Source organism: Columba livia, chromosome 15 (genome assembly GCF_036013475.1).
Source record: "Columba livia isolate bColLiv1 breed racing homer chromosome 15, bColLiv1.pat.W.v2, whole genome shotgun sequence".
Lineage (NCBI taxonomy): Eukaryota > Metazoa > Chordata > Aves > Columbiformes > Columbidae > Columba > Columba livia.
The window spans coordinates 11,116,536-11,144,498 of NC_088616.1; the positions used below are offsets into that span (position 1 = coordinate 11,116,536).

Here is a 27,963-nt window from a genome sequence, read left to right on the forward strand (position 1 = left end):
GCCTGGGGACGCTGTCCCGCTGCCACCCCTGACTCCCGAGGAGATCCGGATTTACAGGCTGGGACTTTAAATCCTGGATAAACCAGTTCAATGCACAAAGAGCACTTAAGCTACACATATGGAAATTGTTTTGCACTTTACATAAGGATATATGTATATTTAGAGTTGAAACAAACTTCTGTTAGCACATCACTGAGCTATCTTTGTTTTTTACTCAAATTAATATAATTTCCTAGGAAAAAGGAGGGGAAGGAGAAATCAAACTTTTAATGAATCTAAAGTAATGTGATTTGCTGCATGGTGGGAAGAATTCTGTGAAGTCTCAGTCAATCGCTAATCTTGTGATTATCAGCAGTTCAGTGGCTTTAATGATGTGTACGTATCTTGTTCTAAGTACTCTGAATGTTCTTAGAGGTTGTTTTGAATTCTGCCGCCCGAGGTGGCTGGTTTATCTCAGAAGCTGCTGCTCGGGAGGGTTGTGTGTTCTCTCTGCTCTGTCAGCTCTTTGCTCCTGGGCCGCCTGTTCTGTGTCCACCGGTGTCAATGTGTCAGTGTCCAGGATGAGGGAGCTGCTGCAACGCTGGCCTCTGAGCTCACTTTCTCTCACACTGAGCCAATTTTAAGGCTAGAGAGATGAGACGCTCAGTGCAAGCTTCGCTTGCATCATGGAGATGCAGAAACCAGTTGCAATTTTCTTAAGCAGATTTCCAGGCAAAAGAAAGAAACTGAGACCCGGAATCACAGTCATTTTGGTTGGAAGAGACCTTCAGTATCAGAGTCCAACCGTAACCCAACCCTGGCACTACCCCTAGTTCCCTGTGTTACAGATGTACCAAGGGTAGGGTAGAGCAGTGTTAGAGCAAATGAATCAACACCAAACATCTGTGTCAACATTAAACAATTCAAAGTTTACGTGTAATTGGGACTGGGAAAAGGTGTAGAATTGTATGTATAAAGGTTTGAGTATGTTTGTAACAACTGTTAATATTTGGTCTGGAGTGTGTGTAAGCATTCAGCTATGTTTCTATCAAGGACAGACCTTTACAGGGAATACTGTGAACTTCTGATGATGTTTTTAAGTCACCCGTGTTTGCTGTGCCAGGATCTGCGTTTGGCATCGTCAGCATGGTGGCGTTTGCAGCAATGGTCATAATGGGATTATAACTTGAAACTGGGCAAGTTTTGTGAAAGCCTTGCAGTGATCTTTGACCCAAACGTGCTAATTATTCTGACAAGGGTCTTTTTTTCCTCCCTTAGGGCTGAGAAAACGGAGGTACTCAGTGAAGACCTTTTGCAGGTATTGTAACACAGTTAACATGTATATTTTTAAAATGTTCTTTGTGAAGTTTGAGCCTTCTGAGTTTTGTGGGATACCTGATATGAGTGAAAACCAATACTGCAGATGACAGGGGGGAAAACAAGGAAGGCTTTGGCTGACTTCTCAACACATGGAAAAACTATGATGCCATCTGAGCAGAAAAACTCAGGTACTTCTGTTTCTGAATGAAATTATATGGCTTGATAAAGTGAAGGAGGAAGCATTTTTGCTTTTAATTAGATGAACTAGCTTGTTAAGCTTATGAACCATTAGTGCTAATGACTTGCCAGTCTGGTCGAAGGCCATGAGCTGGGCAGAAATGATGATTAGGCACAGCTGGTTTCTGTCTCCATTTCTGTTCCTCTTGAACAGGTCAACTTGGGCCTAAAGAGAAGTGGCAGAAAACAGGCCAACTGCTTGTAATAGATAGCGGCCTTTTTTTCTGAAACTCTGGAATTACCCTAAATAAGTGTACAAACTTACGGTCTTTTTAAAAGTGTGCCATCTAATCAAATATTACTTGCATGGTGGAACGTAGTTGCAAATGTTAGATTAACATGGTTGACTGATTACACAGGACAAATTTGACTACAGACTTGTTGTACGTAGTTTTCTTCCTCTGGGTTACTTTGTGAAAGACTCTTTTTTTTAAAAAAAGATAAAAATGGTAGGACCTGACTTGGCCAGAAGGCTCAGAGCAGCTGCTCCAGGAGATGATGGGGATGGGGGTTCAGATGGTTCCAGAGCATCCTCGCGTTCAGGACCTGTCTATGAAATGTGGAAGCCAAACAAATGGTGCAACTACTTTTATTTCAAATCTCTCCAGATGTTCAGATTAAAGTAGAAGGTGAGAGAATATATTAGCCTTAAAACTTGAATTCAGCACAAATACATAAAACCATCCTGAGTAACGGTGAAATGTGTTTTAGGGGACTGTTGTGTTTGAACCACAAATACCTTAACAATTTGACAATACTGTTTTAATTTCTAAAGAGATGTGTCCAATTAAATGGCATAAAGGATGTTAAAGCACCTTGATCGCCTTTCTGGGGCCCATCTGTTTTCTTGGTAAGCTGCAGAACAGTAACAAGAAGTGAAAGCCAAAAGTTCTGCTGCTTGGTGCCAAAACAATTTTGCAAGCAAGGCTTTCCCAGGCCCGGAGCAGACGGACTACACCCAACTGGAAGAATTTACTCACTTATTTGTTTGCTCTTGGGGGTTTGTGGAGGGGAGTGAGGCTCTTATCTAGCTAAAGAGCTTAATAGCATGGTACTGTTCACTTTATAAACATGTTTCATAGTGTTCTTTTTTATATTTAGCTCAAACTTTGACATAAGCTTGCCATAGCGTTTTTTCTGTTTTCTGAAGTGTAATGCTCCATTTCAAGTATCTCTGTTAAATGTGTTCCTGTCTGAAGACAAGGAATATAATTCAGTACTGGAAAGGCTTCTCCAAGAGCTCCGCTTTCTGGTGTGCCTTAGTCCGGGATAATAAAGCGATTGTGGGCTGGTTTGTATGCTGCAGATGCCCCGTGGGTACAGACAGCATGGCCTGGGGTCACACTTCAGTTCAAAGGTAGCTCAATGGAGGTCAGTGTCCTTGGTGGGTTTCCTGACATCTTTGAACTAAAAAGCAGATCAGAGAGGAGAGTCTATTATCCTGAAGTTTCAGAGGTGGAAAAAAACCTGTGCTCAGTATTGCGAGAAGTCTTAGCTACGCGACCTTGTAAAAATAAACGCTTCCACAAAACCTGTGCTCAGTATTTCAAGAAGCCTTAACTATGTGACCAAGCAAAAATAAACGCTCTCACAAGAAGTGGATGGTTTAGAATGTGTTGGTGATACTTAATTCTGAAGATAACACAGGAGAAATAAATTGTCTTTGCTGCAACAGTAGACAAGGAACAGGACTTGCTCGTCCATATAGCTTCACATGGACTTTTTTGAAGTGCACTTCATTTTAAGTTTGACGTATGTAAATAAAAGGCAATGCCTGGTGCTCTCAGAGTAGCTGTTCTCGCGTGGTTGATATAGACATCCCATTGTAGCAGTGCCAGATAAAGCTGTGGGAGGAAAAACCATGTTGTTCTTACCTGGATGTGTAACGTTCTAAATGAGAATTTGTAGTGTTTTGTGTTCATTAGGATATTGCAGTCTGCCTTCTGGAACAACCATCAGTATATCTCCTGCTTCACATCCCTGTGTGCTGCCCTGAGCTGGAGCTCACAAGGGGCACAATAACTTAGCGCTAAAATTGCTGCTCTGACAGCTCATCTGTATTTAGGATTGATAGGAAAGCTGGGGAGAATTATTGCCCTCCTGAAAATGTAACAGGACTATTTTAGAGCTGGATCAAAATCTGGAGTCTCCTCAGATTATTTCTACAGATGAAATCTACTTTTTTTCCCCTTGCTTTTAAAATAGAAATGAATCCAAAGGGCCTCCTTTTATTCTTGGTGAGTCATCAAAATGCAGATAAACCACATTCTTTTTGTGCTGTGCATAGAGAGCTCAGTGCCATGAGCAATTCTGTCCCAGTGCTCGTCGCTTTGTTTGCTTTTGGGGCTCTTTGGAATAAAACAGTCCAAATTCTTTACTTAAAATCCCTTAGAAGAACAGTTTATTGATGTATATCTTTGTCATGTGCATGGTCTATGTATTAAGCCATGTTTTGAATATACTATGATAAACAGAACTCTTGTTTGTGCATTAGCACCTTTTTTTCATTCCAGATCTCTCTTGAATTTCTCCCTGAAAATATTATTTTGCTTACAGTGTGGGAACTTTGTATTTAACAGCCAGAGAAGAAGAGGCAGTAGAAAGCTTGCAGCACGAAGGTTTGGCCCAGTGTAAACGAGCAATCAGATGTGTCTTTGCCCGTCTGCTTTACAGGGTCACAGTGAAAAAATGTGAGAGTTTTCCCAGAGTTTCCTCCATAAATTTGTGCCTTGGATATCTGCGTCTGCCATTCATCTCAGATGGCAAAGTATCAGCCTCATTCTCAGTAGGGGCAGCGATTTTCTCCAGTCTCGTGAGCATTGCGAGCTCCGTCAATTCCTGTGACACTGAGCAAAATGCAATTGCAGTTTCTTTCCAAGCATTTTTGCTGTCAGGCACTTCTGCTGAGCATCTGAACTTCTTGTAAGCTGTAGAACTTGGGAAATGTGCAACCCAGAACTAAGTGTGGTATGGGAGGAAGGTTTTCTGCTGAGGCCAGGCAAATAACTTCTGTTTTTTGTTTTGTTTTCTCTTCCTCCTCTCTCCCCCTCTCACCGACTAGATCGAGAGACGTCTTGACACTGTGAGATCTGTTTGCCACATTGCACAGAAGCGATTAATTGCGTGTTTTCAGGGCCAGCACAGTACAGATCCTGATAAGAGACATGTAAGTATAGTTGCCCTCTGGTTTGGTTCAGCAGCTGGTCTGAGTATAGTATGGTCTGGCCTTCTAAATGCCGATCAGCTGCTGTGCCTCATGATCCAAGAAAGCTTGTGAAATCATCTGCCATGTTGCCATTATTGGGTGAAATACCAGCTGTGGACCGTGGGGTACGGTTCTGCACAAGCTGAGTACCCGCAGCTTCAGAAGATATTCTGCAACTTTGATCCAGCTCCTCATGCTTAGGATTAACTTTGTGCACCGACATCTCCAATTAACTGTAAATGTTTTTCTGTTCAGATTTGATTTCTGTCCCTCTTTAGCAAAGCTGTACATAGGTTTTTTTGAACCAGAAATAATCAACATTCATTTTTCTCCTTTTATTGAATAGAGACCTCCTGCAAACAGGGGCACAGAGAACGAACCTCTGCAGAGACGAATGACAAGCTGGTTGCTTACATTTCAACTTAAAGCTGTTTCCTCGTCTTTGACAGTAGTTGAGATACATTTTGGGCCAGTCATTCTGTCTGAGACAGAAAAATTGCTTTTGAATGTATCTGAGAACAGGAGTCTTGAGGCTTGAAACTTTTTGTGACTTGGCATTTTCTTCAAGTCAAAGAATGAGCTGCATATGCATGTAATAAAGACCATATGGAAGAAGAGAAAAATCTGAGCGGGGATGGAGTGGGAAAGCTGGGAAGGATGAGTGGCACTAAGCTCAGCACTGTTCTTCTGTTCTGCAGAAAAAACTCCCTCTGACAGCTCTTGCTCAGACTATGCAGGAAGGGTCCGTCCAGCTGAGCGATGAGACGCTGCTGGGGTGAGTATTGGGCTTTAGAAGTTGCAGCCGGTCATTTTATTACCCGCGGGGCTCTAATTAGAGACTTTGGCTATATAAGGGCGGGTTTTCAATGTAATGAAACTAATATTTATAGATGCCTTTTCTAATCCAAAGGAGAAGTCGTCAGCAAGCATTTCTCTTGAGTGATTCTGGGGGCAAGTTTTAGACTTGCTCTGAATTGCATTTCTGAGGATTCCGATTCTCTGCTGTCTTAAAAGCTTTTGAAAATGGCTTTTCCCCTATGGATTACTGAAATTATTATCTCCATTAAAAATTTAGTGTAAATAGTACCTTCTGCAGTTTTGCATTAATGACTTAAAATAATGCCAATGTGTATTAATGGCTCCTAGTTTAAAATGATGCAAATTTCCTTATCCTGGCAAAGTGCGTATTTGCAGCTTACAGGAAAATGAGTGAAGCGAATGAATGTCAGCGTGCTGAATTCCTACAGCAGATGTTTTTTCTCATTGTGGATGGGAATGCTAATGGAGACAGTGTAGAATGACCTTAAAAACTGTAGTGTGCATTTTTGTGAGCTGTTGCAGGAGATTTAAACATGGATAAAAATCTTAGAGAATAGGATTTATCCTTAGAACAAGCTTAAACCAAAGGTCAAATCATGGGTTTGGAACCTGAGGCTGCTGCATATATGATTGCTTAGAATTATGGTGTTAAGACTTTTGCACATTAAAGGGGCTTAAGAGAAAATGAAATACTGCATTGAGCAATTTTGCTGCATCTGGCGAGATGGAAGGATGGGCTTTGAAATAAATACTAACTTCTCTGCCCTTAGGGCCACTGTAACCACCTGGATGACTTAAAGCCTCCAAAAATGTCATAATGGCAAAGGAATTTTAGAAGACAAAGGTCTAATAACACTCCTTACCTGTCCCAAATTTGCCCATGTTGGCACAGAGCATCTTGGATTTATGCCATTAATGCCTTTATAGAACACAAAGCTTTCCGAAAGGGTAGCAGGCAGCAAAGGGCCATCACTGGTTTATTTTGAATCCTTCTGCTTTAGTCAGTAGTACCTCACACTACAATTTTCTGTAATTCTTGAAGGAAAATGCTGGATACCTGTGGCGATGCAGAGAACAGACTGGCTATGGAACTCTCTCAGCATGAAGTACAGATCGAAAGAGAAGTTTTAGACCCGCTGTGTCTGCTAACAGAGGTAAGTCACTTCAACCTGGTGGAAGAAATAAATCTGGATTGATATATAAACTGAGCAAAAAGCGTTTATCTCATTTTTAATAATAAAACTGGTTTGAGGCATAATGCATTAGTGCTGAAAGTGGATATTAACCCTACAAAATGTAGTTTATTCCAATACACAATTTAAAAATAACCGTAAGCCTTGCATTGCCATTTCAGACAGAGATCCCAAACATTCAGAAGCAGAGAAAACAGCTTGCGAAGCTGGTGTTGGACTGGGATTCTGCAAGAGGAAGGTAAGGAATCATTTTAGTTACGAGGTCCTTTTCATGTTAAATTCTTGTTGGTGTGTCATAGCAAGTGATCTGATGCTGGTACTTGCTTCTGAAATGCTACTGTATGCTTGTTAATGCTTTGATGAAAAAAGACAAACTTACGTTTAAGTTACTCAAAAAAGGACTCATGACTACTAGATCCAATCGGAATCTTGATTTTGGAGCTCTTAGTGCCTATATATAGTGGGGAAAATTCTGAAAACTCATCTTCTTTCCAGTTCACTTAAGTTGTCAACTTAAATAAGGAATAGAAGCCTATTTTTGTAACCATGCCAAGTGGTTTTACAGCATTATATTGAACCGTCTCATTGGTCAGGACCAAAGTAGTTAACCTACCCTTAAGTCCCTTTAAACAGTGTTAAACGGTGGTGATAATTTGTGTAGACTTTTCTGGGCTCGGTAGTTCTAACGTGTTAAACACCTGTGGTATAAATGGTGGAGAATGCAGGATTTCTTGTGGATTTGTATAGTTGCTCAGCTGTCTGTGAGTTACACCAGAACAATGGGGTTTGAACACCTTCAGTATTTCTGGTGGAAAACCTCTGAAACTGTCGGCTTTGCTGTCAAAAGAAACCAATTTCAAGGGAGCCATAAATGCAGGTTCTTGTTTCGTGTTAGTTTTCACCGAATGACTGAAGCTTTTCTTCCTCAGATATAACCAAGCCCACAAGACTTCAGGAACAAATTTTCAAGTGCATCCTTCAAAAATAGAGTCTCTTAAGGAAGAGATGGATGAAGCTGGAAATAAAGTAGAACAATGCAAGGTATGACAAGATGAGTCTCTCTCATTTACTTACCTCTTATTAGTAACAGCAGCAATTAGAATATAGCTGTTTCTGTGAGCCTTGCTTGTGGAACTGGCGGATCACTGCAGTTGCAAATGCCGTAGCTGTTAAGAAACTGTATGTCTTAAAGGTACATTGGTGGCAGCTGATCTCTGTCTGAGTTGCTTTAATGAGGATTGTTTTTTAAGCTGGGTGTTTTTACATTATTTTCTGTTTCAGTCTGAGTCAGTTACGTGTTCAGGGCACCCGTGGGCTTCAAGGCACCGTGTCCTGTGCAGTGTGAGCTACCTGGCTGAAACTCAGGCTGCTGACAGGAAAGAAGCGTTCTGACTATTCAGCTCTGTGCAGTTCACATTCAGTTTCACTTCTCAGTTGCCAAATGCTACGTTATGTGACAGTTGAACTGAGCATCAAAAAGCTTTAGTAACTCTTGTCTTTGTTTGTGGGGATTGGCTGTAAATATTAACAACACATTCCCATACAATCCAACTGTTGACTTAAGTTGGCAACTGCTTTCCTGTATACAGCAAAGTTAAGCATTTTGAATTAATTTTGCTTGGAAGAATCTGTGTAGCAGAGTAAGTGGATTATTGGCCTCCTGTAGTGCCTGAATCAATAGTTCAAACTTCCTTCAGGCAAAATAAACATATGTATTTGTGTCTTTGTATGTAAGTAGAAATGCCCCTGTAAATTTGACGGACTTTTTTGTGGTGTGTTTCTTTTTCACAGGATCAGCTGGCAGCAGACATGTATAACTTTGTGTCCAAAGAAGGGGAATATGCCAGATGTTTTGTTATGGTGAGTATTTTTTCAGCATGACTTTGCAGCACATATTTGCATAGACACGTCTCAAAGATTACATTTGTGTGCTAAACCTTCTAGTCTTGTGTTATGTGCTCATCAGAAGCTAATGCTCTTTTTGTTTTTAAAATGTGGCTTCTGTTCTCAGTTATTAGAAGCACAAGCAGATTACCATAGAAAAGCATTAGCAGTCATAGAAAAGGTCCTACCCGAAATTCAAGCCCATCAAGGTAAAGTAACCTGTGCTCTGGCTGATGCTTCTCCTTGCCTGTGCCACCTATGCACAATGTTCTCCTCCTGTATCTCGATTCTCTTGCATGCAGACTGACTTAATAAGGCCATTTTGATCTACTTAACAATTTTACATTCCCAAGCATAATTCCATCTTTGTGTTCTCTGGAGTTCTCCAGCCATATTTTAACACACTAATAAAATATTAAGGATCTGTCTAATACCCAAGAGAGTAAAGGAGGGACTTTTCTATTTGCTTGCACTTTTTTCTTGATATCACATGACTGTTGCTAGTTCACACCTGGCTTTTTAGGCCAATGAGAGTTTTGTTGTGATTGAGGAACTTCTTAGGGTCTTTGCTTCTTGAATAATTGCTAGATGATTAGCAGAAAAACTCCCTTTATTCCAAGGGGCTCGACTTGTTTTCCTCCTTTTAAGAAATCCTTTATCCCAGTGTGCACAGCTGGATAATGGAGTGTTTGGATTATTGTGTTGAATATCAGGAGTTAAGAAAAGCAAGTAATACAGCTTCACCTCTCCCCCATGCCACTAAGCTTGTTGTTGTCAGCAGGAGTTAAGGTGTCTTAGTAATGGCTGGTGTGAAGATGCACTGTTGGTGTGGAATTGCTGTCCTGAACACTGGCTGTACTGTCTATTAATCTGCTAATTGCTTTGAATGAGAAGTAGGCTGAAAAAAGTCTGAACCAAATGTAACCTGAGCTGAGCAAGACTCAAGTATCTTCAGTTATGGACCACATGCAAGTCGTAAAAGATGAACCGTTTAACTAAAATATATCAGTAAATACAAACATCTTGCAAAAGGATGATCTAGAATATCTGTAGTTCTGATGAGACACGCGGTAATGCAAACAAACGATGCTGACACAGCATCAGGGCTGCACTGTGGCTTATGGAAGGTTCTCTGTTTACAGATATGATTGCTGGAGATTTGTTGCTTAGCTGCTTTGTACAAACTTTTCACAGGACAAACGCATCAGAGGAAATGGGCCACCTGAGGAGCTGCCCCGGGCAGCAGCTGCTCTAAGGGCTCCGGTGTCTGAGCGCGGGGCAGGACCTCAGGGGTGGTTCTGCTGTTGTGTACTCCCTGTGACTTTGAACAACCGCTAAGATTTCTCTTCCTAATGTTACTTGCAAAACTGGGAAAAATGACCTTACGAAGGATGTAGTTGATGTGGTTTCATAAAGAAAAAGGGTAAATTAGATCCTTTGCAGAAGCACGTTGTGTCTTCAGAAGACTCTTTCACAGTCTGCTGCTTTCTTGGCCTTTTTTTCTGCATAAAATAGTAACGCATCTGTACTAACAATAACCTTTTACATCTGCATTTTTTTCAATTGAGACAGCAGAAATGGGTGAAAAACTAAATTGTAGGAAACAAGAAATTCACATTGAATTTGGAGAAACTTGTTCCGATTTTGACTTTAAAAGTTAAGCAATAATTGAGAAATTGAATTGAAAATTTATGCAAGTGTTAGTGATGGGCTGTTAATGTGCTAAGTCTAAGTGAGGCTGTTGACATCCGTTTTAAGTTGTTGGTTTCTTAAATCAGCAATAAACTCCGTGTTAACAGCTCGGTTTTTATCCACCTTAAGTACATTTAAAACTAAGATCAGCCCAGGTCATGCAATCTGGACAATATTTGTCTCCAAGTTGCTCACAAAGCCAGGCCTTTTGGTGTCTTGGCAAATGAGGATTAATGTAATTTACAGTCATGTAGTGGCACTTGTTTTGAGTCCTAGTGGGACGTGCGCTTCCCGTTACACAGAGGATTTGTGTGTGATATTCCAGCCAGAAAGATGCAGAAGTATTTTTTCTTCAACACCAGCAGGCTCATTTTCTCTTTACTCATGGTGTAAGGGACTTTACCAATCACGGGCTGTAAAACTCCTACTGTATTCTGCAAATTCCTTTGCTGTACCGGAGGCTGCTTTCTTTTCTTGTGTGGGACGCAATTCAAGTGTTAGATACTCTGCTCAGTGTTTTGATACTTTCCAACTAGACAAATGGACTGAAAAACCAGCTTTTGGAACTCCATTAGAAGAGCATCTCAAGCGCAGTGGCCGTGAAATTGCAGTCCCGATTGAAGCCTGTGTGATGATGCTGCTGGAAACAGGAATGAGAGAGGAGGTGGGTAAATACCGTATCACGGGCTGGGAAGGGTAGGAAAAAAGACCTCGGTCACGCTTGTAGACCGGTGTCTGTCCTCTTCAAGTTGCTTAAGTAGTTTTGTTCATTAGTGTGGTTGATAAATGTTTTGCAACAGAAACTTTCAGTTCTACTTGAATTATTTTTGAGATGAATGCACCTAGAATGAAAATGAGGAGAAGGCTGAGGGTGAGAGGTACCTAAAACGTGATCAGATGGCAGCGGCACAAGAAAAGCTGGTAGGGTCAGAAGTGGGAGGTGAAGACACCGAACTTGAAACTGCTCTGAAAGAGTTGTAAAACTTCTACTGTTTCACGCTTGTATTAATGTGTTCTTACCACTGGAATTCGATTTCTGTTATGCAGGGCTTATTCAGAATTGCTGCTGGAGCCTCCAAGTTAAAAAAGCTGAAAGCTGCCTTGGATTGTTCAACTTCCCAGCTTGATGAATTTTATTCCGATCCCCATGCTGTTGCAGGTATTGTGGATGTTCTGAATCAAAACGAGGCATAAATGATAAAATGCAAGTTTATGCTGCTCATCTAACTGTTGATTTGCTGCGGTGTAACGTGTTGATCTCTGTGTAGATAACACTGTCAATGAAAATAAATTGAAATAACACTTCATTGCATGACTTAGCACAGATAAGTATAGGGTACATACACTCATCACATTTGTATTCATATCTGCGTGACAGAGCAGCGTTAAAATTCAGGTGATTGTAGTAATCCCAATATCACATTTCCTGTCGTGACTAGAGTGTTAATGTGATCAAGGGAGACTGGAGCCATATGTAAGCAGACCTTCAATAAGGTCTTTGTTCTGACGAGATGTTTCATATTTTATAGTTTCTGTCAAATTACAGTAATTACTGGAAGACTTTTTGTGTTTGGTGTTGAGCAGATACACTGTGAAGTGTCAGGTCTTGCCACTGTTTCACGGGAACTTGGGTCCTGTTGCACAGATAAAATTGCAAATCTGAGGACAGAATTTTAAATGAAGGCCGAAAGCATCAGCTCAGAAGCCTCTTTCTGCTCTGCATTGCAGGTGCCTTGAAGTCCTATTTGCGAGAGCTGCCAGAACCTCTAATGACCTACAGCCTGTATGAAGAATGGACACAAGCTGCAAAGTAAGCATGCTAGAAATAGTTACATAGGAAAACATTCTACATATTTGTATCACATTCGGTTCTTCATATATGAATTCCAAAGAAAAGGCCAAGTTCACACAGTTTACTTTTTCATTTCTGCTCTTAACAGGTAAATATTTTGTGTAACGAATTATTTAAATTTTGTGGTTTAGCTTAATACTGGTTGCATGAAAATGTTGTGAAATACCTATTTTATGTTTAAACCTAAGGGCTGTTTCAGACTATAGGGTGCATAGTATTGATGATTAAGCAGGTTTTTTGTTGCAGGTAGAGATAATTCAGGGGTTGGACAGGCAGGTTACTGAATTACTGAATACAAAACAGTGCATTTATTTTGCATAAGTGGATACAGTCATCTCTTTGTCCACTGCAGAAACAACAAATTTCTGATCTGAAAGTAAGATGTAATGGATTTTTTTTTCCTTTCAGTATTCAGGACCAGGATAAGAAGCTACAAGAGTTATGGAGGATTTGTAACAGATTACCGAAGCATTATCACGCGAACTTCAGGTCTGTATGAACATCTGTGGACTGGCAGCGCAGCTGCTTTGCTGGGGAGCAGTTGTGTTCCATTTTGTTAAGGTGGGACATGCTTTCTGTTCTACCCAGTTCAACTTTAATGACTCATGAGAAGAACCTCAGTAGCCAGTTACCAAGCAGGAAGGCTGTTCATCATATTTCTGATTTGTTGGGGGCTGTCCTTTTGAGTTATTGAATTTTTTACTTAGTTGCTTTCAACAAGAAAGAAATTCTCTCTAGTTCCTGCGGTTTAATTCTTTATTTCTTTTTTGTAGGTATTTAATCAAATTTTTAGCAAAGCTTGCACAGAACAGCGATGTTAACAAAATGACACCCAGCAATATCGCAATAGTCCTGGGCCCCAACTTGTTATGGGCAAAGAATGAAGGGTAAGTTGTTTTAGGAAATCTACAAAACAGAGCTTCCATGAAGCTGTAGAATTTCTTGTCAGACTGTTTTAAATTGGATAGGCTATTCACAGCAACAGGCTGTTTGTCTAAAAAATATTTCAAATGCTCTTTCAAGCTGGGCGTCAAGATCCTTACAGTCATGCACCTTTGTAGGTGTGTTTTCAAACGCTGTGAACGTTACTGAACAGGCTCACTTTCATCAAAGGTTGAACTTAATCTTTATGTGGTACTTAGGAGTCTCGATACAGCGTGCTTAACATGATTTGTCATTTAGGTAACATGGGGGTTTTTTAAATTTCCTTACTTTATTAGAATTCTGTATAAAGTGTTCTGCAAATCTCTCTGCAGATCCCTTGCTGAAATGGCAGCAGCGACTTCAGTCCATGTGGTAGCAGTTATTGAGCCAATTATCCAGCACGCTGACTGGTTCTTCCCTGGAGGTAAATTCTTGCCATAGTTAAAAGAATTTTGTATTTGTGATAATCCTACGCATGTAAACCTCCGATAGCTCTTTGCAGTGAGGCGCTGGTCTGTGTATGTGTGTCTCAGGATACATTCTGTCTGTCTTTCAGATCAAGATTTCAATGTGTCTGGTGCATTTGTTGCAATTCCTGCTGTTAATTCAAATCACTTGTCACACACTGGGAGTGACCATGAATGTGGGACACTGGAACGGAAGAGGCCTGTCAGTATGACCGTGATGGAAGGGGATTTATTGAAGAAGGAAAGGTACGTGTCACTCTCGGGTTAGGTTTCGGTTATTGGCCCACTACTGAGGATGTAATCAGCCACGCTTTTATTGGTCTGAGGAGGAGAATTTCATGGAAGTACTATAGGTAACAATAGTGATTTATTTCCCCCTCCATGTTGTTGCAGCCTGAGGAAGGTTCAAAGGTAACGTACTGGTATTTGCTTCCATTTATACTCTGTGCATGATGGAAAACACAAGGAGACAATTACTGCATACAGTGACCATTTTCCTATGACAGATTTGGGGGGTCTAAAATCCACTAAAACAGAAGTGTATGTAGTAGCATCTATCAGTATCTAACTTCTGATATTCCATGGCTTCTTTTTCAAAGCCCATAAGCTGAGGTGGTGTTACCTGATGCCTTCATGATAAGACTTCTGAGTTGATGATGGTACAGTATACCACAGCAAGCAGTAGAACGCTAAAAAATAAAAATAAAATGTGCTGTTTTCCCATATAACATGTAGTGCAACATTCATTTATTATCACTCATATCATGAATATTCAAGTGACGTGCTGTTTTGTTTTTTAGCTGTTTATGCAAATGTGAAATTGTTAACCTGAGTGTTAACTCTGGCTAGCCACATGCACATTTGTCAGCACTGACAGAAGAAAATCAATTCAAGATTCACTGTCTTTAACACAAGAAGGATAAAATTGAATTCTAGAATGAATGTGCTGTATACATTCTAAAATCTGTTAGAGTTTTAGTTTGTTCTCATACACACATATGATACACACAAATCATAGTGTGTATCCAGTGGCTTTTTCTTGTCTGTCTTGAAATCCGTACTGCAACTTAGAGATAGTGTTTAATAGAAACAAAATTCATGTGGCAAAATATATTGAGCAAGGAGATATTCTGGTATGTAAGGAAATGTATGTATTTACATGTAAAATTACTGAGTCGTTTGACCTCATTGTCATCAAGGTCTGTCTCCAAATGTCCTTGAGTAGTTTGTTCCCCTGATGTTCAGCTTCCCCCTGCGTGGTTCAGCCAAATAGTTGCATGTCTTAACATTACTGGTGTTAACGCATTAAGTCAAGGCTTTCCTTGTCGCTGCTTTGCATGCTGAGCAGCAGGGGTTACGTTTGTCTCTGGGTTATAACATCCCGTCGTCCTGTTGCTTTAGTGACCCGGTGTTGGCTGGCGTGCTGTGTTCACTCTCTCTTCTTTCTGTAGCTTTGGTGTGAAGGTTGTGGACTTCCAAGCGACCCCGCGGCGATGTGGCACTATAAGTAGAAAGCACACATCCCCGGCCTTCCAGCCGCCCCTGCCGCCCCCCGAGGCCGGCGCGCTGGCGCAGGCTGCGGAGCAGCACGCACAGGCGGCTGCGCCCGAACCCGGCGCGCTGGGCGCTGCGCTGTTCTCTGCTGCCGCAGCTGAACACGTGCCAAGCCAAGGCAGCGAGGACAGCAGGTAAGAGGCACGGCGGCTGCTGCGGGGCCTTGGCAGCTGCTCCAGCAGCAAACTGGGGTGTCGGCTGTGTCCTCTTCACAAGGCGCCTCACGGAGCTGGGGTGTGTGGTGGCAGCTGTGAAGGTTTCTTGGGTGCGGGTAGAAGTGCTGTGCTCTCCTGCCGTGCGTATTGTCCCAGAATTGATCTTCCAAAATAACATACCTTGTTCTGTATGATCCAGAATGAATCTTCTAAAAAAAGAGGATTCTTTTTTTGGGGGAAAAATGGTGATAAAAACACTAAAAAAGACTGTACTTATGCTACCCATGTTAGCCTTTCCAAGTTATGCCCTAGAGGTGTCCACGCAGTCTGACTGTCAGTTTGCTGCTGAAAGAACAAAACTTACCGGTGGCAATACTAGAAACCTGTTGGTCTTGTATGTTGTTTCTCGTACGTGTTATCTGGATATGTCTTTTTTTTGTCTGTAGCAAGTGTTAGCAATGACCAGATCTGCTTGCTAGAAAACTGGAAGTTGATCTATCATATTTCAATATTAGTTTGTTTAGGCAAAGCGTGTGTACAGGCTTTTTTGTTACTTAATTACTATAGAGACTCTGTGCAGTCACATCTCTAATATTAGTATACACCGACTCCTCGGCTCTTCCTTTCACGTATGGTGAAAGCAGCACTTTGCTTTCAGTATTTCTGTGGTCTGAGTGATACAACAAGCTGTATTTGAAGGCCTGTGGTGCTCTCCAAACATGGACCTCTCGCACTGCAACTCACAGTAGAACACCACTGTGGGGGTTGATGCAGCATTGACTCTTTTGCATATAGTTTTTGTTCTCAGGTGACATTTTTACACAAGCAACTCATTTGGAAATCCCCTGCAGACTAATATTTCCTCTACAGATATCTTCTGTGGCAGAGACAGCTGAAACGAAACCTTGAGAAAAGCGTCTAAAAGCTGCATTTAAAATCTGCCCAGACTCTGTGTTCAAGTACTTGCAATTTATTAACAGCATCTGGAGAAATTAGGATTGCCAGGTGCTAGTAAAAGTGATGGAAATTTAGTCTTTTTGAAATTAATAAGATGCTGCAAGAGACTGTAAAATAGAGAAATGAGTGAAGGCTGCAATTGTGTACAGGAGGATGGACACTGCCCAGCGCTGTTCCCTCCATCGCCAAAGTTCGGGGAGAGCTGAACTTCCTCATCTGAATCCCAACAGTTTTACAGGGCTTGCTCCCTTGAGACAAGGTCTGGTCTCCCAGCAAGATAACAGTTGAACTCCGGTGGGGTGGAGAGAAGATTTTGGGCAGCCAACAATGGCAAAGGTGCCTCTGCTGTGTGCACGGTGGCTCCTCCGGTCCCTGCGCCCTCCCAAGGGCTCCCCAAGGCTCTGGAACTGACTCCATCTGCCTCACCTGGATGCCACATGGAGCAAGTCCCTGGGTCTTTTTCTGGCAGAGCTTCACAGATTGCCATCCCTTGGTCTGTAGTAGCTGCGTCTTACCAGAGAACTGCCAGCGAACTGATGTGATGCTGTGACAGTGTTCTGAGGAGGCCAACAACTATAGGGGTGACAGATACATTTGAATGAGGAAATTGGAAAAGTAATTTTATATGAACTGTCACGTTGAGAACCTGTTTTTAAAGGATCTGCAAATACATTGTGGGTTAGCATGGAGACTCTCCTAGATATCAGTGTTGCATTCAAACAGGTACAGTGACACTGCAGAACTACTTGGATTCCCGATTTAATTTAATTTAATTTGCTTGCCTAAAGCTGCTTGTTTGAGGAGCTGTAGCACCGTTCAGTCTTGGTGAACAGCAGCCAGCACAGGTTTTCAGAAGCATTTGAGGGTCAGAACTGTAGCACAGTTAGCAACGCAAACCTGAGCAGGTGCAGCTGATCTGAGCAAGGCATTTTGCAATCATCTTCTAACTTGGGATTTTTAATTTTCAGTACCTCCAAACCTAAGGACAACGCGTCTTCAGTTACTCCTCCACCCGTGAGGAATGGTGGGCACGCGGGCACTGTGCAGAACCAGCCAACAAGTAGCACTAATCAGCTTTCTGTTAATCAGCCACCACAGAATGCGGCAGGTCCCAGTCCCCACGCAATGAGGAGAGGTACGTTTTTTCATTTGGTTTTCAAGCCACTAAGTTCCCATTCTTTATGTACTGCAAACATGCTTACTGAAATAACTTTATTGGTATATCTCACTGTATTACAGACAACACTTTAATTCATTTGTATTTCACTAAGGCCCAGCTATAAATGCACCTTTCACTCCTGGACTCTTTTGTGAATGTTGTTATACCAGCGCTGTTTAACAAAATCACTCAAAGACTATTGGTCAGTAAACCTGTGTACACATTTCTGTGGGCTCTTATTGATATTGCTTTTATTTGATAATATACTGTTTCATTTGGATAATGTACTTGTGTGCTCTTTTGTGCTACTGCTTGCTTTTTTTCGGGATTTTGGTTTCCAAAGACACAAGGGTGAAATCTCGCCTGTTCCCTTGACAGCTGTAAAGAAGCCAGCGCCAGCACCCCCCAAGCCAGCCAACCCCCCGCCGGCACAGCCGGGCAGCCAGAGTCCTGCCCCGGCCACTCAGCCACCCTCTGTCTCTCCAAAACCACCTGCCAGAAGTTCTTCTCCTCCTGCTCAACACGCCAACCCCGGAGCAGCCCCGAGCTCCGGTTCGCAGGTCTCTGCTCCTCGGCGATCCTCCAGCAGCCTGTCCCCGCTCCAGGCTCCCAGCCACCCGCCCCCGCAGCCCCCGGCGCAGGCGACTCCTCCGCTGCAGCCCAAAGCAAACAGCCAGACACCTCCCGCTGCACCGGGCAGCGAGCACGGACCCGAGCAGCCCTGTTACACTCCTCCGCAGACCCCGACACCGCCCGACACCCCCCCTCTGGGAAAACACCCCACGAGTTCCCTGGCGTCACAGCCACAACCCGCTCCAGAGCCCTCCCGGCCCCACTCCCCGCCCCAGAGCGGGACGCTGCCGCGGCCACGGCCCGTCCCCAAACCCCGCAACAGACCCAGCGTGCCCCCTCCGCCTCACCCCCCCTCGCAGCCGGCCGGAGAAGGCCTTAGTGCGAATCCCACGCAAACAGCTTCCAAAATAGTGACAGGTGAGTGGATCCTTTCGCGTTTGGTGTCTCCTCAGGGAGTGGAAATGAAGAAAATAATGCCTGTAGCTGTAGATTGCTTTTGGAGGGGGAAAACAAAAAGCACAAATAACAGTTAAAACATTAAATTGCTCATTTCCAGTTAAAATGCCCACCCAGCTGTTCTGTGCATGAGGGTTTGGGGCACTTCCATAGTGGAGGTTGTTATTGCTGAGGCAGAAGCATTTCAGAGGAAACCTAAATTAGCTTGCTTTATTTTACTTATTTGCTTTACTTATTTCCTGCTTTGGAAGCAAAACACTATGATAGCAACCAGCCCTCTAGGGCTTTCTCCAGGCACAGGATCATGGCAGTCTCAGCTATGCTGATACACCTGTTGCCAAAAACCCCCAAATATTTGGTGGAGGGAGAAGGTGTCGCCAAGGACAGAATATTTCAACACATACAGAAGATCAGAAAGTGCCAAAAGTGGCCATTGATACATGTTTTAATAGACAAGATACTAAAACAGGGAATGTTTTACCATATGAGAACAAGGTCTTCTGATGTGCTTGAAGCTGGACATCCAGAAGCTGAAGAATCATATACACTTACTGTATATCTTGGGTCAGTTTCTAGATAGATCTTCATATTTTCAGTGCAGCCTTCTTCTTCTGTTTTCAGACATTCGTGAAGGAGAGAAACTTTGTCTTCTCACAGGAACTTCATGAACCTTGGAGTTCCTGTAGGGATAATGGTAATTTAAATCTTGGGCAAAAAAAGTAAAATAATGTAACTGCTGAGGACAGTCAAAACTAGCAGATCTTGAAATGTTCTATGAGGCTCTGCTTATTTTAGGACATGTTGAAGGAAGTTATAATGAATGGAGGAGACTAATGCTTTTAAATCTACTTATATTTAATAATGGTTAAAACTTACCAATGACACTGCAGCTTCTCTAGAATGACTAATGTATTGGAATGCAAAGTGTAAGTTCTGTTGCTAACAGCTTTACCCCATGATGCCTTCACAGGTGGGGATGGTTACTGCGAATAAGGTTTGTACTTACCAGAAACATGCAACATAAGCTAAAATGCTCCTGCACAGCAGTATTTTATTTGTAGCTTTATTTTGTATATGCGCTTTGGAGTATGTGCTCTGTCAACTCTGTGTTACCTCATCACTACATATCATTCTGTTTGTAAGAGTTTAAGACTTATGCTGCTTAATTTTAATAGTCCTGTGAACATTGTTATTCCCGAAAACAAATTGTAAAAATAACTATAATGAAGCAAACGACACTTCATACAAAGCCACCAGAACTACTAGTCCCCAAGTCAAGTGTGAAGCAGTGACCCGTTTAAAACAGGTTTGATCTTATCAGTGCAGGCAAATACTGAAGTTAGAGGGCTTTTCCTACAAGTCAGTGTTTTATGGTTGCATTTTAATGTAGCTTTCACTTTAGGTTCTCGGTTATTTTTAACTACTTAGAATTGATTTGGCAAAACACATGTTGATGTGACTAAACCCCTGTGCAGACAAGCACCCAGCAGCATCTGCGCTCTGGCACATTTGCATCCTGCCAGCTCTGGCCTCACTAATATTCATAGCACTAGTCTGGTAATCACAGCTGCCAATGACACATTAATAATCTTAATATCCTTATGGGTGGGCTAGAGATGCTGCCTTTCAGGTACCAACTGCATGACAGGCTGAATTCCTGAATTATCTCAAGATTTGACTATTTAGAGGAAAGATACTGAAATGAGTATTGGGTTGAGAAGTTGGAAGTACAGTTTTCTTAAACTGGAGGAATTTGCTGTAAATGAGCTGCTTAAGCAACTAAAATGTAACTTGGCTTTTTAAAATAACAGACTTTTCCTCATTGTACTTCTGTCAGTAACTTTAAAATACAAGAGTAATTTATTGCAATTCAGAAATAAGGCTGGGCCCTGGATCTTTACAGCACTTCCAGATAAGTGAAGAAGGGGAACTGTGCTGATGAGTCCAACTTCGAAGAAAGACTTGAATTTTGAAGTCAGCTGACCGCGTTTATTTTCATTTGGGATTTTCTGGTTCTGAGGGAATAGCTTTAATGCTGGCGGACAGGTAGGGTGTGTTGTACCCGGTGTAACTGGAGAAATACTTGTCTTTAAATCATCCCCAGGGGCTGCTTCGTTAGTGGTGGAGTTGAGGTAACACAAATGGAGCGATGGGCACAGCCCAGGTTGGGCACAGACTGGTATTACAGCTCAGTGCCGGCTCCTGTGCTGCTGGGGAAATAGAAGAAACACTGAAATGAGCAGCGTTGAAACAAAACGGTGTTAAAACCGCAGGGACTTAATATCCCAAGTGCAAACCCCAGCACATTGGCCGTGTAAGTTGTGTCTGGCAAACACTGGTATGAAAGCTGCCTTGAGGAAAACTGGTAAAAGAAAGGTGATAGTGAAGGATTCTCTAGCAAAACTGATAAAGGAACCTAGAAAGTGAGTGTGTGTTAAAAAAATACCACCTGGGGAATAGCTGAAGTGACATTTGGGCTCCGACACAGCAGCACACTCGGGACAGGAGCACCCACCTCTGCCAGGTCAAGCTGTTTTAAAGGATTAATGTTTGTTCTGAATTAACAGCATTGCATATTGTGTCAGAGTATCTGCTCTGACGTTTACCTGTGCACATACAAGCACTTATTATAGACTGACTTATCTAATTCACAATGCGAAACAGCTGGTTTTAATTTTAACCTTAAGTAGTGGAGCAAGGGAAGACAGGTGGCAATAATGGGAGCAAAATGAAGTTGCCAGCAAGCTTCATCATTTCAGAACAGGAATTCTGAATTGTTTTCACGATACCGGTGAATTCCTTTGTCCGGGTACTGGACTTTAGTAATGCCTCAAATTCTATTTATGCTATTAAAGTAATAAGCCCTAGAAAAGAATATTCTAATCAAAAATTTTATTAAATAATCTAGATGTTTGACCTGCATTCAGTAGGAACTGTATGGGAAAGTTCGATGGTAAGGAAAAGGCATCTGATTGGCCAAAAATGTTGCTAATTGATAATCATGTGTGTGCTGCTGCCCACTACTAACCCGTCACAGTAACCCTGCTTGTGTTCTCGTTAGCGTGGCATGCACAACGAATGGCTAATTGCTCGCTCTGCCATTAACATACTAAAAGTACTGGAGACCAGAATGTGTCAAGTTGTTCATGTTTTGACTGGCCAGTTCCACATTGTATCTCTTCCACGTACAGGAAATCCTCTCTAGAAATGCCTGTGTTTTGTTGTACGGAGTTTGATTTTTGTATTTGAAGTGGCTGCACTGTTGTTTGTCACAAACGCTCCTGCCCTGTGTCACCTCCCACTCTGTTCCCTCCTTTTCCAACTCACCCTCAGTAGGCAGCTAATGGTGGGGAGAACTTCCTCACCCAAAGCTCCCACGCACCTTTGGAACTGTAAAGAAAGGCCCAAAGGTTACAGCAAAAAATGCAAGAAGAATTTGGGAACGTTCACACGATTGCGGTTTGTTCTTCTCTGTGATACTGCTTCTGTTGACCATAGTAAAAGTGACTAAAACAAATACCAGCCGACTTTAAAAAGTACTTGAATTTTCATGTGTTGCAGAAACGGTGGTTTTGCAGTACAGTGGGGACAAAGGAGAACTGGCTGATGTTAGGAAACTTGCTTTCATGGATCAGGGACTTATTTTAACACATGAATGTGAGGCTGAGTGCGAGGTGTGGGTTTAAAGTAGCCGCAGCAATTATTTCTTCATTGAACGGTGATGATGTCGGGGGTGCCACAGGCCCGGCATAGCCCAACCACCACAACACCGGCTTTCGAAATGAGAACGAGGGATGGGCAGAGAAATCTGGAAAAGATCCCCCAGCTGATGGTGTTTCCCAAGTCCCAGCAGTGCCGATGGTCTGTTCTGTGCCCCCTCTGTGATTTCGTTCGCCACTGAAATGTCATCTTAGCAGAATGTGGTACTTGCCCAGACTTGGGAGAACACGTGTAGCTCACAGCTCCCAAGAGAACAAATCCTGGAGTCACATGTTTGGGAAAGCCACAGCGATGCAGGTGTGAACACTGACCCATTTGTCGGTGTCACTGGACACACAATCGCTGCCCATGGCATGAGTCTGGCTCTGTGGGCACACGCTGAAAATGTCAGACTTTATGCTCAAGATACGAGTCGAAGCCTTTATAGGAGGCCTGTCTGTGCCACCTGTGTTTAAAAGCAAGGCATTTATTTGGATTCTTCATTGATTTAATGCTCTAAATGATTTTCTATTTGGATCAGCTCCTGTGTTGTTGTAAGCGATGTTGTGGCATATTCTAGATTAGCTTTCCAAAATACTGACTTAATCTTTTCAGTTATGTCTTTTTTGAACTGTTAGGGATTTTTCTGGTCCTACCAGGGTGGTCAGACACCAGAAATGCAACATTTTGAGCTCCTTCTTGGACACCTTGGCGGGAGCAAAAGTCTCCTCCCCTCAGAAGAGACAGAGAACGTGATGTTCCCTGTTATACACAGGAAAGAGGTTTAATCAGCCATTTGGGTTAAATATTTTCTTCCTCTTGTGACGGTGCCTCCTTTTGACACCACACATGTTCCTGTTGCTCCTGAAAGCCGGAGGTGCTGGTTGCCGGGGTGATGATTTAGGCGCCCATTTTTTTTGCTAAGTGACCATTGAGTTTTGCCGTGAAAGTCTGGGGCACCAAATCACTCTTAAGGGTACTGAGGAATCTGATAATAAACTGTACTTGCTGTCTCCCATTCTTCAGAAATAAATGTGGTTTGTTATTATGTACAAGACTAAAAAATGGTATGTGGGGGAAGCAGCTCCTGAGGTTTATTTAGTTTGGCTTAGCCCGTTTGTGTCCGTGTGTGCAGGTGCACGTAGGTGTCAGTGTCTGTTTGAAAAGCCTTTGTCGGTCTTTCCTTTCCGTCTCTCTGAGGAGCTGCCCCAGAACACGCTCGGGATGGGATCCTGCTGCCCCAACTGCTAAATTTGCTGTTTGTTTTTTGTGCAGACCCTAATTCCAGTATCCGAGAACCACTTCAAACCCCTTCAGAGCTTCTTCCAGACGCAGCGAGCAAAGAACTGCACAACCACCTCCTGCTCGACGTGGAGGACACGGAAAGCACCGCCCTGTGACGGACACTGACCTCCCCAAGGTTCCTCTCCTGCTGGGAAAACTATCGGAGCTGACAGGGAAAAGCTTCTTTTGACGATATGGCAAAACTGTAGAGTTGTGACTTGTGCATCACAGAGACGGCGAAGAGCCATTCAGAAGAAGTTTAATGATCTGTGTCTCAGCAATGGTTTTCAAAATCTTGGATGGAAGGAATTAATTACTGCAGAAACGTGCATAGGAAGCTTAATTGCTGTTAATACAGACGGTATTAGCAGAGATTCCAAAAGAATAAGAAGCAGAACAATTAGTTATTTAAAGTGCATGTATTATGGAAATAATCTTTTTAATGTCACGGTTAGACTTTTATTTCTAGTTTGTAGCCATTACAAGGAGATGCCTTGCAAGAGACATTCCCTCTCTGATTTGCTGCAGATTCTTTTTAAAACATGAACCAAAAAACGCTGGAGTGCTGGTGGTGACTGCTGGTTCTGTCACCTCGTCACAGCCGTGGATGATTCGAGTGCCTTGAAGGACTGTCAGACTGCAGAAGGAAACTTACTGTATCTTTAATCATTTCATTGCTACTTAATGATCAGTACTTAATACTTATTTCATAGTTATTTGTATTAACCAAGCCTGCTTTTGTTTATGTGAGACTTGCTACTGTTTCAAGCTGAAATCGTGGAAGTGTTTTTTGTGCTTTCATAGAAAACGGTTGAATTTTGAAAGAACTTTGAAACAGCTGTTTGGATTCTTCAGTTGGGTGAACATTTATAAAATTAAAGATTGTCTTTTGTCATCTTAAAGCATCTTTATTGAAGTTTGTGAATAACATTGCTACCAAGGGACAGGGAAGGTGACACAGTCGTTCACGTGTTTCTGGCTCTTCTGACGACTTCAGTGGACAATGCGAGTGACAGTGAATCTGATCCGCAATGTGTGGATTGATGTTAAACACAACTGCGTCCAGCTGTGAACCCCAGCTAGAGCCCGTTTCATGGAGTGGGATGGGATGGGACAGGCCACACAGTTTCTGCAAACGAGAGGGAGAGGAAATGGTCAGTTTTAACTTTCCTAGAATTAATTCATTAACCTGTGAATTCCTTAATACCCTGTAATACATTTTCCTGAAGTTACTAAACTAGACCTCAGGCTTAACTCCAAAATAAAACTGCATTTCACAAAGGCCCTGACAAGACATACTGCACATATTAGAGTTGTGATCGTCTTGATGCCCCAGCTGGAAATCCCTGTGGCTGCCCAGTTGTTTCCAGTTCAGACACCGCTGACCAGGCACCAGCACTGGAACAACTTCCTCTAACTCCAAATTTGCTGTTAGGAGCCAACAGCTCTAGTTCTGTTACTCAAGGTGATGTTTCAAACCGTACGCAGTGTACCTGAGTCCAGGGCAGGCTGTGAAGGACTTAAATAAATGCTCAGAAAATCTTCTGGACTTGCACATTCTTCAGCATTATACAGAGAGTTAATTGTCTCTGCCGGGATCAGCAGCTCGGGGGCAAGAGTGTGCACGCTCTCCAGTGTATCCTCACTGTCGTCCTGGATCGTAAACAGCATATTTCAGTGCAGTGACAAAGCACACGGCAATGGTACAGCTAAAGGTGAGGAAATGGGTGTTTCTCCCCCAAACCCTGCGTCCCTGTCCTGGGAGCGCACAGCGATGGCATCAGCCTCAGGAGCCACTTCCACCGGGCTTTAAGCTGTGGTGGTGCAGCTGATCAGTTCAACCGAATGGCTGCACAAAATAACCCTGTGGAGGTCTGGAAAGAAACTCAGCATAAAGGAAGGAGGTTCCGTAATGCTGTAACACTGCTCTTGGAATCCTCACAGGTGTAAACGCTTTGTAAACTCTGCTTGGGAGCCAAGCGCGGCTGCTCCCTGCTGCAGGGGGGTTCTGTGCCAAACCGGGCATGTGTCTCACCGCCTGGTTATTTGGGGTTACCTCAGAACTCTGGACACCGGCTGCCAGTGTGAGCAGGAGGGCGAGCAGCTCCGCGACCAGCTCCGCCGTGGGCTGGGGCTCTGCCGTGCGTTGTGCGGATGTCACGGGAGACGGCGCCACAGCCACGTACCAGTCTGGGAACAGCCTGGTGGGGATGTTATGGGCCACCACCAAAACTTTAATTTCCTGGAGTAAAGCGCTGTGTAGAAAGAGAGTGAATTCCATCCTAAAGCACAGCATGGAGGGGGTTTTTTAGTTTCATAAAAAAAGCAGCGACTAATACTCTAATTTTTGGAATTCCAGTACATGCATGTACAAATGTTGACAGAGCAGGGTACAGAAATAATAACAGCCTATTCCCAAGGATGGAATGTTCCTGTTTTCTGAAACCTCCGCAGGCTGTTGACAGTCGCTGGTGTCCTGCAGATGGACTCTGGTGGGGGGGGGCGGGAGCTCAGCTCCTCTGGCCAACAGGCCTTCAATGGGAGAATGGGAGTTTGATATAATCATAGCCAATGTTCAGTTTAACCTGAAGGAAACATTTTACCACTCTGGCTAAAATTTTGTTTCATTGAAGTGATATCAAACACTCACCCATGACCTTGACTTTGGAGAGAAGCTAAATCTTGGATGATGAGATGGATCGTGCTGCTGCAAGACTGCAGAGGAAAGGGTAGAGTTGTTACAGCATTGCTTATTACAATTTAATTTCTGAATATGAAGATAATTCATCAGCTGCCCTACATGGTATTTCCCTTTGAGTCCCAGGCGCTGAGGACAACACACGTTGTTCCTGTTGCGTCTGACGGATTGATTCTGTCAGAACAGGGCTCTGGGCAGTTATCCGGAGCACTGGCTGGAGCAAATCCCAGCGTGAGTTACCGAGCTTGCACAGCGCTATTCGGGTCTCCCAGCCGCTGTACGCAGTACATGTTACACATTGCAGTCACCTGGAGCTCAGCAGCCAGTTCGTACAGGGATGAATCAAGGTTACTCGATCCCACCGGGAATTCCTGTAACTCACCTCTACCACATGACAAACATGGCTGGAATAGACAAGGAGCAGACCCGAGACTTGTTCCCTTGCACGGTCTTCTAATGAATTTTCAAACAATCCTCGGTGATAACCTTGTTTCAAAAGCAAAACTGGCAGTTTGTCAAGCTGTTCAGGGCGATAGTTCATCAGTGCAGTGTGGTCTGTTCTGTGTTCTCTGCTGCCACACACAACAGACTCACAGTTGGTGCTTTTGTTACTTGGAAGAAACATTAAACTATTGCCACCATGGGAATCTCTTCTTAACATATGCACCAATGCAGTTCACATGAGCTCCCAAAACGGCACCAAAACTTGGGATGTTTCAGTAGCTGAAGCCTATGAGTCCCATTAGCATTTATTTACAGATGTGGTTTTGTTTTGGTGCATGTCAGAGGTTTTTGCATGTGCAGCTGGGCCCTTGGCTCTGCTTGACACTGGCCCTACCTGATACGGGTGTTTAAAAACCCAGTTGCCTTAATGTGTCACCTCATCCGACAAGAGACTTGGCAAAGCTTAGCTGGCTGGGAAAGTCGCACTGAAAGTTGGTTGCAAAAACAGCATCAAACTTCAAAAATTAAGACTCTCTCCCTTAGGGTTTCTAATAGTTGTGTTTTATTTGTTTAGGAAGGATTCCCAAGTGACAAAACTCTTTATATGGTTTAACAAAATAGTATTTTCTTATTTTATGGGCTACTACAAGGCTTGTATCACTGCTCCATGCTGCCCGTTAGGCAACTCCATGCCACACGCTTTTGTAAGTGATATTTGCTATGATACTTAATGTATTTATGGCATTTTATGGCAGATGACCATGAGATGTGGGACGCCCCGTGGATCTTCGCCCTGCATGGGCAGGAATCGCGACAGCGGCTTCGCGAGGTGACAGTGCGGGGCTGCGGGTCCCCCGGCCGGGCCACCGACGCCACCCACCTGCCGCCTCCTCCGCCGCCGCCCCCGGGCGCAGCCGGGCCAGCACCAGCAGCCTGTGCAGCGGGAACCGGCCCTGCGGGAGCACAGCGGGACGGGGCCGGGCCGCTCGCACCGCCCGGCCCGCGGGGGCAGCCCCGGCCCCGCCGCTCCCTGCCCACCTGCCCGGCGCGGTCCCGCCGCTCGCCCAGCAGGTTGTGCCGCCGCAGGGCCGGGGGCTCCGGCGAGTCCGGACGGCTCCGCGCCGGGGGCTCCTCCGCCATGGCCGGGCTGGAGCCCCCCGCGCACACACTCCCGGCGGGAGCGCTCGCTCTTTGTTGCGTGTCTGTGGAGCTCCACAGAGCGCCGGGGGAGGGGAGGGGAGAGCATCGCCCGGCCCCTTGATGGACGTTGAGTGCGGGGGTGGATGGTCCCGCCGCGGGTTTCAGCGCACGGACGAGCGGCCTGGAGGGGCGGGAGGTCGCGGCTCGTCCCTGGGGCTCTGGGCTGGTGTAGCTGGTCCGGGTGTCCCTGCTGGCGTCTGGGGAAGGTCCAG

General features: G+C 43.7%; 2 protein-coding genes across 7 annotated transcripts in view; one reads left to right on the forward strand and one right to left on the reverse strand.

Annotated features, from left to right (window-relative positions):
• Window positions 1-24,311, forward strand: part of ARHGAP17 (Rho GTPase activating protein 17) — a 39,439-nt gene extending 15,128 nt beyond the window's left edge. Inside the window, exons 2-22 of one of the 6 annotated variants that reach the window (XM_065031189.1) lie at window positions 1,258-1,297; window positions 4,598-4,702; window positions 5,440-5,516; window positions 6,603-6,714; window positions 6,915-6,991; window positions 7,683-7,794; window positions 8,545-8,613; window positions 8,765-8,846; window positions 10,866-10,993; window positions 11,377-11,488; window positions 12,058-12,139; window positions 12,590-12,670; window positions 12,955-13,068; window positions 13,438-13,529; window positions 13,662-13,818; window positions 15,024-15,260; window positions 17,207-17,373; window positions 17,776-18,387; window positions 19,397-19,420; window positions 21,335-21,379; window positions 23,401-24,311. In XM_065031189.1, coding sequence (XP_064887261.1) covers window positions 1,258-1,297; window positions 4,598-4,702; window positions 5,440-5,516; window positions 6,603-6,714; window positions 6,915-6,991; window positions 7,683-7,794; window positions 8,545-8,613; window positions 8,765-8,846; window positions 10,866-10,993; window positions 11,377-11,488; window positions 12,058-12,139; window positions 12,590-12,670; window positions 12,955-13,068; window positions 13,438-13,529; window positions 13,662-13,818; window positions 15,024-15,260; window positions 17,207-17,373; window positions 17,776-18,387; window positions 19,397-19,419 — 2,479 coding nt within the window. In that variant the 3' untranslated portion in view covers window position 19,420; window positions 21,335-21,379; window positions 23,401-24,311. The remainder of the gene's footprint in view (window positions 1-1,257; window positions 1,298-4,597; window positions 4,703-5,439; window positions 5,517-6,602; window positions 6,715-6,914; window positions 6,992-7,682; window positions 7,795-8,544; window positions 8,614-8,764; window positions 8,847-10,865; window positions 10,994-11,376; window positions 11,489-12,057; window positions 12,140-12,589; window positions 12,671-12,954; window positions 13,069-13,437; window positions 13,530-13,661; window positions 13,819-15,023; window positions 15,261-17,206; window positions 17,374-17,775; window positions 18,388-19,396; window positions 19,421-21,334; window positions 21,380-23,400) is intronic. The other 5 variants (XM_065031188.1, XM_065031190.1, XM_065031187.1 and 2 more) reach the window with 5 other exon arrangements.
• A 30-nt stretch (window positions 24,312-24,341) lies between these two features.
• Window positions 24,342-27,852, reverse strand: TEX47 (testis expressed 47; the record flags this gene model as incomplete). The annotated part of the gene is made up of 6 exons (XM_065030631.1): window positions 24,342-24,538; window positions 24,903-25,062; window positions 25,466-25,664; window positions 26,060-26,124; window positions 26,490-26,593; window positions 27,432-27,852. Coding segments are annotated over 6 exons (987 nt in total), but the record flags the coding sequence as incomplete, so codon positions are not given.
• Window positions 27,853-27,963: the final 111 nt, after the last annotated feature.